The sequence below is a fragment of the Phoxinus phoxinus genome (genome assembly GCF_949152265.1).
Source record: "Phoxinus phoxinus genome assembly, chromosome: 19".
Classification (NCBI taxonomy): Eukaryota; Metazoa; Chordata; class Actinopteri; order Cypriniformes; family Leuciscidae; genus Phoxinus; species Phoxinus phoxinus.
Window position 1 is genome coordinate 1,730,058 of NC_136894.1, and position 14,445 is coordinate 1,744,502.

Below are 14,445 nucleotides of genomic sequence, written 5' to 3' on the forward strand. Positions count from 1 at the left end.
CTTTTGAATCAGGAAGGGGAACGGTGAAGTGATACCGCATGACGGATGGCGCTCGTCATCAGATGCATCAGGAGAAGTCCACTAAAGTCCGCCGGAGATGTTGTCCAGCTCAGTTCGAGGGGTTGTACAGATCTCCGGAGGACGGCAGGCGGACCCGTGACGGACCCGTGACGCTCGGGAGCCGGGACAGATCCGGGAGTCCTCCGAGACGAGACCGAAGCTCCTTCCGGACCTGAGACACTCGGGCCAGTTTACGCTTGTATTCCTGAAGGACAAACACACATCGCGTTAGTGTGCAGCCGGAGATATATTACTGGAACTGCTGCTGTACAAAACACACTTTCTTTTTACTCTTCACTTAAACAGAAACACAATAATATAAATTAATAAAGTCCAATAATAGCCAATATTAACCTTAATAATAACCAATACTCCTCTCTTTTTCCATTTTCACTTAAACAGAAGCACAATAATACACATAATTAAATATAAATTCAAATAATAACCTCTTAATAACCAATAATCCTTTTTTTTCACTTAAACTCAATAATACGAATAATTAAATAGAAATAAATAAAGTCCAATAATAGTCATTTTTAATCTCTTAACCAATAATCTTTTTATTTTTTATCTGATGCAATAAGTAAAGCTGAAGTTGTTCCTGAATGTATTTTACTGTTTTGAGCAGACGCACTAAAACCACAGTCTGCTGTTATAAAAAGCATTTTATACATGCATTATGTTTATATATGCACATTACTTCATGAATATTTTTCTATTTATAGTTTTACTAAATCTCTGTCAGTGGCTCAAGTTCTTGACATTGTGTTTCCCGTCATCTGTCAAATAAAATTATACTATATTAATGTTTAATTGACAGCAGTTTAAAATTGTTATTCTGTTTCACCATAAATGTATTTTTTAAACTCTAACATTTTTGTGTCCCACTAATGAAACACTGGAAGGCATCAGAAGTGTTTAAATTGCCTTAATTTACAATAATATACACCAAAATATTTTCATCTATAATACATGTTTGTTTAATTGACAGATGCACATGTTAGAAATTACACTAATTTAATTGCATGTTCACCTGTATATAGTTAATGTCTGTGCTTCTACAACACAAGGTCAACTTTACATTTGGATGTGAAATATGGACTTTAACTACATGAATAATCTGATCCAATAACAGCATATAACTGTATTTTAAGAGTTTGCGAGCACAGAGGGGCCGGTTGCATAAACTGCTAAGACTAATCTTACAAGTTAGTCATCACATTTTTTCTTTAAGACAGTTCATAACTGTTTCAAGTCAGTTACATGAAAACATAATTGGTCTAATTTGATACTAAAACGTGAGACTGATTGCCTAGCTGCTAGTTAGTCATACTAATACTTAAGACAATAACTGTTTATGCAATGGCCCCTGACTTTAAGGGGTCCGAATGAAAAAGTAAAATTTTACTTGAAACCAGAATGCTTTTCTTTGCACGTTACTTTTAGATGAATTATGCATAAAATTAAAACTTATATAAATTAACTAAAAAATATTTTTTTTTTTTTTTTAAACAGTATTTGTTATTTAGCATATAAACAATATAATACACTTTGATTCTAATTCAGCAAAAATATTGTTCATGTTAAAGGGATAGTTCACTTTGAAATTAAATGTTGGCATGTTTTATCTTACCTGAAGTGCATCCAAGATGTAGGTGTCTTTAGCCCCATTCACACAGCACTTTGAACCCGGCAAATTGCCGGCAAATTGCCGGAACGCCTTCTGTGTGAACGCAAACACGACCCGGGTTTAATGCCGGAATCGATGCCGGGTTGGGGACCTAGTAACATTGCCGTGTTCAGACCCGGAACGCGCGCTGTGTGAACAAAAGCCAGGACAAATGCCGTAAGGGGTGTGTCGTAGTGATGATGCACGAGCCTTCGCAATGTGGTAGTTATCGTGCCACTCTGTTACTCTGTTAGAAGAAAGTTTGTGTTCGTCATCGATACAAGAAAGAACGAAAAGATGTCTGCAAACTGGACTGAAGCAGAGACCCGAGAGCTCCTTGCAATCCGCGCCGAAGCGGAGATCGTTCGTTCGCCACCTTATACGTCACATCATAACGTCACGCGTCTATCCGGGACATACCCGGGTTGTGTGTGAACGCGCTCTCTGATTCCGGCAAATCACTGGCAGTGTGAATGAACCATTTTCAAACGAACCCGGGTCAAATCCCGGGTCACTTTATCCGTGTATTTTCCGGAATCTCTGTGTGAAAGGGGCTTTTGTCTCCGCAGTAGTTTCAATTTTTATATTTTTAGGTCAAACCTAAAATGTCCAAACCAAACCTTCTTGTCTGTCAGTCATATAATGCAGGTCTATAGGCACTGTCTCCAAAAGCATGCAGAGAAAAGTCCACATTAAACAATTCCCCATCATAAGTGCACACTGATGGCCTAAGACACGAAACAAGCGGTTTGTGTGATAAAACCAACAGTATTTATATCGTTTTGATCTCTTTTACACAACCACGTCCATCTGATCTGTTTACACCGGATTTCTTCCCCGGAAACTAATCTAACCGCCTTCGATTGGACGTTGCATTTTTAAACTCAGCAGAAACGCGTGTGATTGGCTGTACGGCTCAACGTATGCCTTTGATTGGCCTGAACAATGAAGCGAGTAGTGTGTCAAGATAGAAGGCTTACAAATTGGGAATAAGTGAAAACTCAACACTCCCGGATGAGTTCGCGCGAGCTTAGGCCATCAATGTGCACTTATGATGGGGAATTTTTTAATTTGGACTTTTCTCTGCATGCTTTTGGAGACAGTGCCTATAGACCTGCATTATATGACTGACAGACAAGAACGGTTTGACCTAAAAATATCAAAATTGAAACTACTGCGGAGACAAAGACACCGACATCTTGGATGCACTTCAGGTAAGATAAAACATACCAACATTTATTTTTAAAGTGAACTATCCCTTTAACTACTGTAAAACTAATGTTTAACCTTTTTGTAAAGTTATTTCACTACTGGACTCAAGAATATATTTGTGAAAGCCAGTGCATAAGCAAAAAAAAAGCACACAAGAGATTGATAATTTTTTTCTTTTATTTGTATTTGGTCAGTAAAGACGACATCAGGAGGAACACAGGAGCGGCTCACTACCTGTTGGCAAAGGCTGGAAAATGAAGCGGTTAATGCCCATAAAACTTTTACTAGAACTTTGTGTTTATACTTACCAGCCCAGAAGAGTGTCTCATGCACAGGGATAGCTCACCCAAAAAAAAAAAGATTTCAGTTGCTGCTCCCTATTGGCTTCCATAGAATGAAATAATAAATATTATGGAAGTCAATGGGGTCCAAAAACTGTTCTTCAGTTCAAAATATTTGTGTTCAGTACAATAAAAAAAATTTAATACAGGTTTGGAAAAACTTGAGTTCATAAATTATGACAGAATCTTTTTATTTCTGGGTGAACTGCCCCTTTAAGAGAATTCAGTGCTGGATTTGCTGAAACGGCTTGATATTGGAGTTTCACTGCCCTCTATAGGCAGAACAAACCAATGCAACTGATCACAGTGCAATATTAAGTTGGATTTTTAGTACAGTGGTAAAGATTTGCACATATTTTTGACATACACAAGTTTCAAAAACTAAGAATTGGAGAAAGAAAACAAACTGACACTAGTAAGAAGACGACAGCAATGGAGGATGAAAAGGAAATGTGACCCTGTCTGGACCACAAAACCAGTCACATGGGTTTTTTGAAATTGAGAGTTATACATCATATGAAAGCTGAATAAATAATCTTTCCATTGATGTGTGGTTAGTTAGGATATGACAATATTTGGCCGAGACACAACTATTGAAAATCTGGAATCTGAGGCAAAAAAAGTAAACATTGAGAAAATCTCCTTTAAAGTTGTGCATTTATGTTCACGATTGTGCTGCATTCACTCACAAAAATACATGTTTTATATATTTACGGTAGGACATTTACTGAATATCTTCATGGAACATGATCTTAATATCCTCATGATTTTTGGCATAAAAGAAAAATGTATAATTTTGACCCATACAATGTATAGTTGCTATTGCCACAGATATACCCGTGCGGCTCCAGACTGGGTTTGTGGTCCAGGGTCACATGATGTGATGTCAGTAAGTTTACCCACTTCTAGTTTCTGCTCGTTCTGGGCCAGGCCGTCTCTCTGAGTTTGCAGAAAGATGGCAAGAGTGCGCGTGAGTTGCCGTCGGTCGTCGATCTCCGCCGCTAGCCGCCCGCTGTAATCCGCTAGTAGCATACAGGCCTCCTCCACCAGCCGAGAGAGACGCTCCCCTGACTCTTTATCTGACACACACATATACACACACACACACACAATTTCCATTCAAGGTTATTTGTATTAGGACTGTGCAACGATAAATCGCATCCAAAATAAAAGTTTGAGTTTATAATTATTATGTGACCCTGGACCACAAAACCAGTCACATGGGTCAATTTTTTTAACTTGAGATGTATACGTCACATGAAAACTGAATAAATAATCTTTCCATTGATGTGTGGTTTGTTAGGATAGGACAATATTTGGTCGAGATACAACTATTGAAAATCTGGAATATGAGGGAGCAAAAAAATCTAAACATTGAGAAAATCTCCTTTAAAGTTGTGCATTTATGTTCACGATTCACTCACAAAAAAATATATTTTTTTATATTTACGGTAGGAAATGTACAAAATATATTCATGGAACATGATCTTTACTTAATATCCTAATGTAATGATTTTTGGCACAAATATTTTGGCACAGTCGCAATATATCGCGGCACCAAAAATGATCGCGCTCATTTCAATATATCGTACGACAAGTCGCAACAGGCCTAGTGGCACCGCGTGAGAGATGAGTGAGTTCCCATGAGTGTGAGCTCCGTCAAAGGAGAACAAGTGCTTAGTTCGTGGAGAGGTGCACCGGTGCGACCTAGGAAAAATGTTAGTCGCACTCTAGAGCCATGTATTTATTTATGATTTAAGGCGAGACACGGCAGGCAAAAACATTTTTTTTTTCACTGGTCAATTTGAGATTTTGGGATATTTGTCTTCAATAACATGTCTTCTTTCAGACTTGTGGTGAAAAAAAGTCCAAAATACACATTTAGGTCTTTATTTTACTACACTTTGTCTATTTGCATCTGTAGATTTCTCCTAAATTCAAAAGTTGGCGTTATAAATCATCATGATCCGCGATCTCTGTCTGCACCATCATCACACACACCGTTAGAAAGCTCTCTCTCTCCTGTACAATGCTGTCGGATCCAAATATGGCCATTTCCTTTTAATCAGCAACCAATCGTGAAAGTACAATAGGCATTTAACTCTAAAAGGGAAATCTCATTGGCTGATGTCAATTTCGGTCAACGTGATTGGTTCTGACATTCAGATGTGTGTTTTTGGCCATTAATGCTGTGTTTATAAGTTTTGATGTGATTTAGGGGGTTTGTATTGTTATTGCTAATGATTTGATGAGATATTGTGTCAGTAAATAGTTGTTTCCACTAAAAAGGTATTAATTTTTACATTACAAATCTTTAAATGGCTTTTTCTCAAAATGAGTTTGTCATTCTCCAGTATAAACATCTCAGCCGATGTCCACCAAACTCTCCAGTTACACACTTAGCAGTATTCTGAAGATATGTTCAGAGGGATTTGTTAATAAATCATTCCTGGCCTGATTTATGTGACATTTTAATAAAAAAATATGGCGAAAATCGATTTAAGGCTATGGACAGTATATTTAGATTTCCTAGGTCATGAAAGCATATATCCTGAAATCCCTCTGAACATCTTATTTCATCTTGTGTGTAATCAAAATGAAAAAAGAATTTTGCACCCGGCTTTATCATATGTTCAGATCGATCTATCAAAAATATATGCAAAATTGCGTATATTTAATGAGATAATGCCTAATTTGCATAATTAAACATACAAATTTCAAAAACTTGTAATACATTTTTTTATGAACTTGTGCAAGTAATCAACTGATGAAGTTTCATGGTGACATCTATTATTTTAAAATGTTACCCTATTCACCTGTAGTGTCTCACCTTAACGCCATATCAGCAGGAATGGGAATATTTATGGCAATCAACAGTATTTCTCAACTTCGAACAGTGTTCTCTGTGATGACGAAGGTTTGCATGTGTTCTCACCTGTAACTTTGTTCAATAGTGCCGAGTCCTGCACCTCTGGGGGAAGAGCAGAGATCCGCTGACGGAGAGAAGCGTCACTCGAGGCCGCGTTCTCAAGCTCCTGTAGCGCTCGGATCAGATCTGCAGTCTGGGACACAGAACAAGCCTTCACACACTGGATTATGCTGATGTACAGCTAGGGGTGTGCGAGATATATATATATTATCGTCTGCGATGATATCGTGATTGTTGTTTTAACGATGTGTGATGTGACATTATCGAGTATATACCGACCCTCACACACACCCAGAGAGTGCATGCATACTCTACGTTAGTTTTGTAGAGTAGACTAGTGTGCATTTAGAGTGCACGCTTTCACTTAGTCTATATTTATATAATTTAGTAATACATATAACAAGAGAGCAGTTTTTCTCAAGATATTAGCATAACAAATGTGATAGTAATTTCTTGTTTATTAAACTTGTATAAAATCAATATTAAGTGACTTACATTAGACACCATATTGCCAATTTTTGCTCTGTCGCCAACGAAAATAGTTTAAAACAAAGCCACACATGTCAGTGTTTCCTTACTGAACGAATCCACTTTTTAATGATTAATTAATTCACCTAATTATTATTAATGACATGGACGAAGTCAATGATTCAATGACTAAGATAGATTAAGATAGTCAAATGCTTTGTTCCTGAATGAATCAGCCGTTTGAATAAATAGGTTAAATCTCTTTATCAGCGACTTGCTGCCACCTACTGGAGGTTTCAATTTCACATTTAAAGTATCTTTTCTTGTTTTAAATATCAATATTCAACATTCATTATCGAGAAAATCCCAGAAAATAGAGATATAATTTGTCAATATCACACACCGCATACATGTAGCTAAATATCTGCATGTTCTTTCCTACCTGTGGAGGTTCGCCAGGCGAGCTTTGGGAGGCGAAGTCATCGTTGTTCACCTTAATTTCTTCGTACGGCCTTTTCTTGGCCTTCTTTTCTAGCTCTGTAGGTCATGAGGAGACGTTCTACATGTGAAGGACTTTCTCAACAAAGACTCATCAAAACAAAATACTCTTTTGCACGTCTTTTTGAACAAATATATAATATTCCCAATAACCTTTCAAATCAGTGAATTACGGAAGCCCTTAACCGTAACGTAAAAATTATGAGATTAAAGTCTAATCATTTCGAGATTAAAGTCGAAGCATTTCCAGATTAAAGTCGAATCACTTCAAGATTAAAGTCGAAGCAATACTGCAATACTTCGATTAAAGTCGAAACACTTCCAGATTAAAGACGAATCACTTCAAGATTAAAGTCGAAGCAATACTGCAATACTTCGATTAAAGTCGAAACACTTCCAGATTAAAGACGAAGCATTTACAGATTAAAGTCGAAGCAATACTGCAATACTTCGATTAAAGTCGAAACACTTCCAGATTAAAGACGAATCACTTCAAGATTAAAGTCGAAGCAATACTGCAATACTTCGATTAAAGTCGAAACATTTCCAGATTAAAGTCGAAGCACTTCCAGATTAAAGTCGAATCACTTCAAGATTAAAGTCGAAGCAATACTGCAATACTTCGATTAAAGTCGAAACACTTCCAGATTAAAGACGAAGCATTTCCAGATTAAAGTCAAATCACTTCAAGATTAAAGACGAAGCATTTCCAGATTAAAGACGAAGCATTTCCAGATTAAAGTCGAAGCATTTCCAGATTAAGTCGAATCACTTCAAGATTAAAGTCGAAGCAATACTGCAATACTTCGATTAAAGTCGAAACACTTCCAGATTAAAGACGAAGCATTTCCAGAATAAAGACAAAGCATTTCCAGATTAAAGACGAAGCATTTCCAGATTAAAGTCGAAGCATTTCCAGATTAAAGTCTAATCACTTCAAGATTAAAGTCGAATCACTTCAAGATTAAAGTCGAAGCAATACTGCAATACTTCGATTAAAGTCGAAACACTTCCAGATTAAAGACGAAGCATTTCCAGATTAAAGACGAAGCATTTCCAGATTAAAGACGAAGCATTTCCAGATTAAAGTCGAAACACTTCCAGATTAAAGACGAAGCATTTCCAGATTAAAGACGAAGCATTTCCAGATTAAAGTCGAAGCATTTCCAGATTAAAGTCGAAGCATTTCCAGATTAAAGTCGAAACACTTCCAGATTAAAGTCGAAACATTTCCAGATTAAAGTCGAAGCACTTCCAGATTAAAGTCGAATCACTTCAAGATTAAAGTCGAAGCAATACTGCAATACTTCGATTAAAGTCAAAACACTTCCAGATTAAAGACGAAGCATTTCCAGATTAAAGACGAAGCATTTCCAGATTAAAGTCGAAGCATTTTGAGAATAAAGTCGAAACATTACGAGAATCAAGTCGAAACATTACGAGAATCAAGTCGAAACATTACGAGAATCAAGTCGAAACATTACGAGAATACAGTCTTCCGTAGAAGTAAACGTGCCACAAAGTTGAAACCAGGATTGTGGTAATCTCTAAATATTCTGACTTTAAACTCAAAATATTCCGACTTTAATCTCCATTTATTATTTTTCATACACGTTGCGGTTCAGGGCTTCCATAGTGAACAGTATGTCCTTGTGGTGGTTTACTTACGCAGGACGTCAGAGAGTTTGTCCAGTACATCATTCTCGTAGACGGCTCTTTCATGCCAGATGGACAGAACTCGACCTAACTGTTTCTTGCAGCCCTCGTCTCCTTCACTGGACAGGGAGGATAAAGCCTTGGTGAATATCATTTTACCACAAAAAGAATAATGGCAACTCTGCAGCAAGATGCAAAGGTTTGAGCTTAAATTAAGCCTAAGAAAAATCCAATTAAATTTATAGAAATTACATATAAATTGATATATATATAATATTGTTTCTATTTTTAATTGCAGTATTGTTAATAATTATATAATAATAATAAATAAATATATAAAATATATATATATATATATTAGATTATATATATATATATATATATATATATATATATATATATGCACATATATATAGTATTTTTGAATTAATCATGCCAAATCAACATTAAATGTTTTAATTTAATATATAACAATATTATATAAATATATTTTTAATGGCAGTATTGTTAATTGTATAATAATAAAATATATACATACACACATAGTATTTTTTAATAATTAATCATGTAAAATCAACATTAAATGTTTTAATTTAATTTTTTTTATTTTTTATTAGTTATGATTTTTAATGTGTTCCTTTTAGTTTAATTAGTTTTAGTAATTTTCGTTATGTGCTTTTGTCATTTTATTAGGTTTAATTTATTTATATTTCAGTTTTGTGCTTTTTTTATTAGTCATTAAAAGTTTCATTAGTTTAGTTTTACTTTTGTATTTATTTCCAGTTAAATCTAGTGCTTCAACCAACGTATTTCGGTTTATTTGCCAAGGCAGAATATCTCATTTTCATTTAGTTTAAGTTTTTCAACTAATATTTATATTTTATTTCAGCATATTTCAATAACCCTGATACAATGTATTAAACCCACCAATCAAGAAAGAAAAATACAACACTCACTGCCAAAATAAAGCACTAAATGCACTGGTCTAGCTCACCTGGAGACATGTTTGAACGCATCGACAATGACTGGCGCGAAGTCGTCTGTGAACTCTGGTCCTTTCCTCTTGCTGTTCTGGATTACATCATTCGCAAGATACAGAAAGGTCAGTTTCCGAGAAACCTGGGCTGAACAGAGAGAAAGAGAAGAACACGTCTTAGATTTAATAGGCCGTCTGGGGAGGAATAATATGAGGAAGAGCATATTTTTTTAATCAAATCATTTATACCATTGGCTTTGAATGTTGAGAGGAAAAAATTATTCAAACTGGCAACTGAAGAAAAGCAATCAAGAAATTACTAGGCAACAAAAACATTTGTAAGTCTGTGAACACACTTGTTACTGACTACTCCCTCTGAACACAGAAAACTGCTATGGACACGACATCTTACGAGATCTCAGGAGAGATGGACGATCTAAAGATAGCCTTGTTCACCCATCATCTAATCCCATATGCAAACAAACACACTGTGTCTGTACTTGATCATATTATTCTGAAGCTGTAATCTCTTCCCATTAGCCAAGAAGCAGCTCATTCACGAACTAGGCTAAACAACAATAAAGAAGAACGTTCGGTAATCACTGGGAGCGAGGCATGAAATCCTACAATTATTTTTGTGCCATTGCATACAGAAATCTAAATAAAAACGACCCGGTACCAGAAAACAGACCCTGGTTGAATATTTATTTTTTAAATTTAGCTTAATCGTTATCAGCCATATAAGAAAATGTGCACGATACATTAAAGCCGATAAATAATGCATTATTTCCTTCAGCTGAGACACGTCGTTCGACATGATGCTTTTGGATTTGCTGAAATATGACTGGAATCACTTCAAAAAGGATAATACAGTTCAGTTCAAAATGTGCAGCGCAAACTCGGTCATATCAACTACATAAAATCATAATGAGAACATTATAACTTCAGGAATTTGGGAAAATGTGGATTTAGATTCATCGGCCAATTTAACGGTTATCAGCTTTTTTAATATAAATAATTATCGGTAATCGTATCGGCCAAAATGTTAATATCGGTGCATCCCTAGTTGAAATAGGGCTTTGACTTTTGCCCAAAAACCATAATCGAAGTTTGTTTATTAATATTAATATTTATTAATAATATTTTGACCATTAAATGCCTTCAGTAAGACCTATATTGGTATCAAGCTTAAGTTGTATATGTTCTGTCCACCAGAGGGCAGTGTATCAGTCAATGTCAATAGGCAGGCAATGATGTTTTCAGAAGAAAAACACACCGTCACGTTTTATTTATATTAAAAATCAGAGCCTGGATTAAACACAGTGTGCTTTCGAAAGGTTTTATCCACTGTTCTTATCAAAAATAAATAAATCACGGCCATTGTTTTGGTATATACAAAATAGGCGCTAACTAGGATGCTAACGCCCCTACAGGAGCCCAGATGACCAAACTTCACCAGCCGTTAAAAAGCCTCAGAATCTGAATTGAAAACAACGTTGGTTTACAAGCAAACACATTTACAAAAAAATAATGCCCATAACAGGTTCGAATAATTAAGGCTGCCTAAAATTCCTTCGAATTAGGGCTGTAAACGATTAATCGCAACTAATAGTTTGCAGAATAAAAGTTTTTGTTTACATCATATATGTGTGTGTACTGTGTATAATAATTATGTATTTATAAAAACACACACATGCATGTATATATTTCAAAAATATTTACATACATTTTTATATTTAAATATAATTTATATTATATATAATTATAAATACTTAATATAAATAGATTTTTTTCTTAAAATTATACATGCATGTTTGTGTATTTATATATACATAATTATTATTATACACAGTACACACACATATATGATGTAAACAAAAACTTTTATTCTGCAAACGATTAGTTGCGATTAATCGTTTAGCAGCCCTAGTTCTAATATCATTATTATTTTTTTAAATATTCAAATTATATTTGAATAACGAAGTTCAAAGTCAAAGCCCCAAGTTGAATTGGAGTAAAACCTCTGATTAGAAATCAATGATCGTTCATTATCATACAGGAAGATGTCATTTCTAATCTTGAAATTGACAGTGGCTTCATACCTGAGACTCATGTGAGATTAGCTGTAAACTGCATTGGGTACTTTCCATGTCATCACTGAGCAACAAGTCAAACACACACAATCACCAGAGTAAACTTAGACCAGTTTTCCAAACAAATGAATCATTAAACTGTACATTCAAAGCCTGATTGAGACCTAAAGTCAATACGTTTAATGCACACCTTAATAACAAATGTACTAATAAACTAATACAACCGAGCTGATCAAAGAAACCAGACTCCTACAGCACATAATGTGTCTATCACAACATTACCCTCAGTGGGGTTCTGCAGGACCAGACTGTGCAGATCTATAACACCAGCGACCACAAAGCCTTATAAACGGTCCCTATGCAATCACTGGTAAGTACATAAATCTATAAACACATAAAGAGACAAAAATCTGTGGCAGCATGAAGTTTAAATAGAAACTGATGAAGCAATGAAACCTAAAGCTACGGTGAAGTTGGATTATTGCGTACTACTGGTAAATAGTGGTGTACCAAAATTAAATTAAAGCTTTTATTTAGCTAAAAAAAGAAACAAAAACTGTTTTTAGGGTGACTTTTTAACATTCTGTCAATGGTCTACAGATGAAAAATAGCCTTTTGGGCTAATTCTGGCACGTTTACCGGTACATTTATGTTTATTAATGTGCATTGACCCTGTAAATAAATTTAAAAAATTAAAAAAACTATGAGACTGAGTGATAAAAGTTGTTGTAAAGTTCTTACCGCTTCTTGATATTTCAGCCAAACTATTTTTATCCAGAGAAGCACTAATTAAAGAGATAGTTAAGCCACAAATTTAATTTGTCATATTTACTCACCCTCTAGGCTAGCTGTTCCAAACCTGTATGAATTTCTTTGTTCTGTTGAACAGATATTTTGAAGAATTGAAGACCATTTCTGGTCCCCATTGACTTCCATGGTATTTTTTCCCATACTAGGGAAGTCAATGGGGACCAGAAACGGTTTTAACTCTTCAAAATATGGAAATCAATGGAAATGGAAATCAAATATGGAAATCAATGGTGCCTCACAATTGTATGGTTACAAAAATCTTTCAAAATATCTTCTGTGTTCAGCAGAAATAAAAACAAACATAAATTTGATACAAGTTTGGGACAGGTAAGTTAAGTATATGATGGCATAACTTTAATTTTTGGCTGAACTATCTATTTAAACTATTCTAGGCCAAAACCAAATTTGTGGTTGCTGAAAATTTTGGGGAAAACCCCAGTAATATCACAGCCAAACTCTGTAGTTATCGTACTAATAATAGCCATCAGACTGAGGGAAAAACACGGTACTTACCATCTAAAGATCTGGTAAATCCCAAACTAAACTGTATCGGATAAACTAAACCAGACTAGCTGTCCCTGGTCAGACAGGTCTGATCTCATCCCAACACACGGAGGAAAGAGAAAGGGTCTGGGATTGGTACAAGTAGTTATTGTGTGTGTGTGTGTGTGTTGCCATTTTTACAAGAAAATACTATAAAGGCTGTGTCCCAAAACCCCATATATCTCATAGTAGGGAAACAAATGAGGAGTAGATGCTTCAAAATGGCTGCCAGGGTCAGTGGGAACATCAATAACTGTAGAAAATATATCTAATGAATGAAGATATTATATTGAATATTTATTCTGTGAGACTCATTAAATCTCGATTGCAGAAGTGAAACTGACCTAACACATAATTGCAATTGTCATGCAGGCTGATGTGATCTTAATTGATAACGAAAAGCAGTCAATAATTGAGGTTTTGCCCTCAATAATAAATAACCTGCAAGGGAATCAAAACATGTAACGTTAGATGAGCTAAGCTACTAGCTTACAAGACTAGCTAGTTTGCTAAATGTGCCGTTTACTTTCGTTTGAAAGCGTCAAAATATGACATAATCTCGCATTTTAAAGCTCATGAAGGTGTTTGGGGTGAAATGTGGCTCTCCTTACCTCTCCTCAGCTCGCTATACCAGACTTTGACGATGGTTTTGGAGTGTTTTCTGTGGTGGATGAGCCACAGTGAGAGGGTCTGCACGCTCTGCTGCGAGTTACTCAGCTCTGATAATTTCTTCTCCAAAGCAGGCTCCGAGAACACGGACATTTTCAATTACAAGTAAATGTTGGGTAGAAAAGGCCCCTTGCCCACACCAGGCACCCGAAGGTCGAGGATATTAAAGCTAATAACTCCACGCTAGCTAAACATTCCCTGGCTGGTTTGGTTTACCACACCGCGCATGCGCAGACGCACCACGCAATGTTAAGAGGATGTTATAAATCGCACCGATGACCACTAGACAGCAGTTTGAGCTCGTCTTCAAAATGTAGACTACTAAACAACATAATACGAGTCTGCGATGGGAAATTTAGTTTTTGCGGGGCTTACAGATGGGGAAGATGAAGACACAAAGAGAGAGAGATTTTTTTTTAGAAAGAACAACATTGATAATAATAAGAAACATTTTTCAACATTGATAATAATAAGAAATGCTTCTTGAGCAGCAAATCAGCGCATTAGAATAATGATTTCTG

General features: G+C 35.6%; 1 protein-coding gene across 1 annotated transcript; it reads right to left on the minus strand.

Moving 5' to 3' along the window:
- Nucleotides 1-109: 109 nt before the first annotated feature.
- LOC306987404 (regulation of nuclear pre-mRNA domain-containing protein 1A-like) lies at nt 110-14,205 on the minus strand (the record flags this gene model as incomplete). The annotated part of the gene is made up of 7 exons (XM_079591617.1): nt 13,867-14,205; nt 9,828-9,957; nt 8,846-8,952; nt 7,122-7,216; nt 6,218-6,344; nt 4,186-4,361; nt 110-265 (listed from the first exon to the last, which is right to left on the minus strand). The coding sequence occupies exons 1-7, from the start codon at nt 14,015-14,017 to the stop codon at nt 110-112; spliced, it is 942 nt and encodes a 313-aa protein (XP_079447743.1). The 5' UTR covers nt 14,018-14,205.
- Nucleotides 14,206-14,445: the final 240 nt, after the last annotated feature.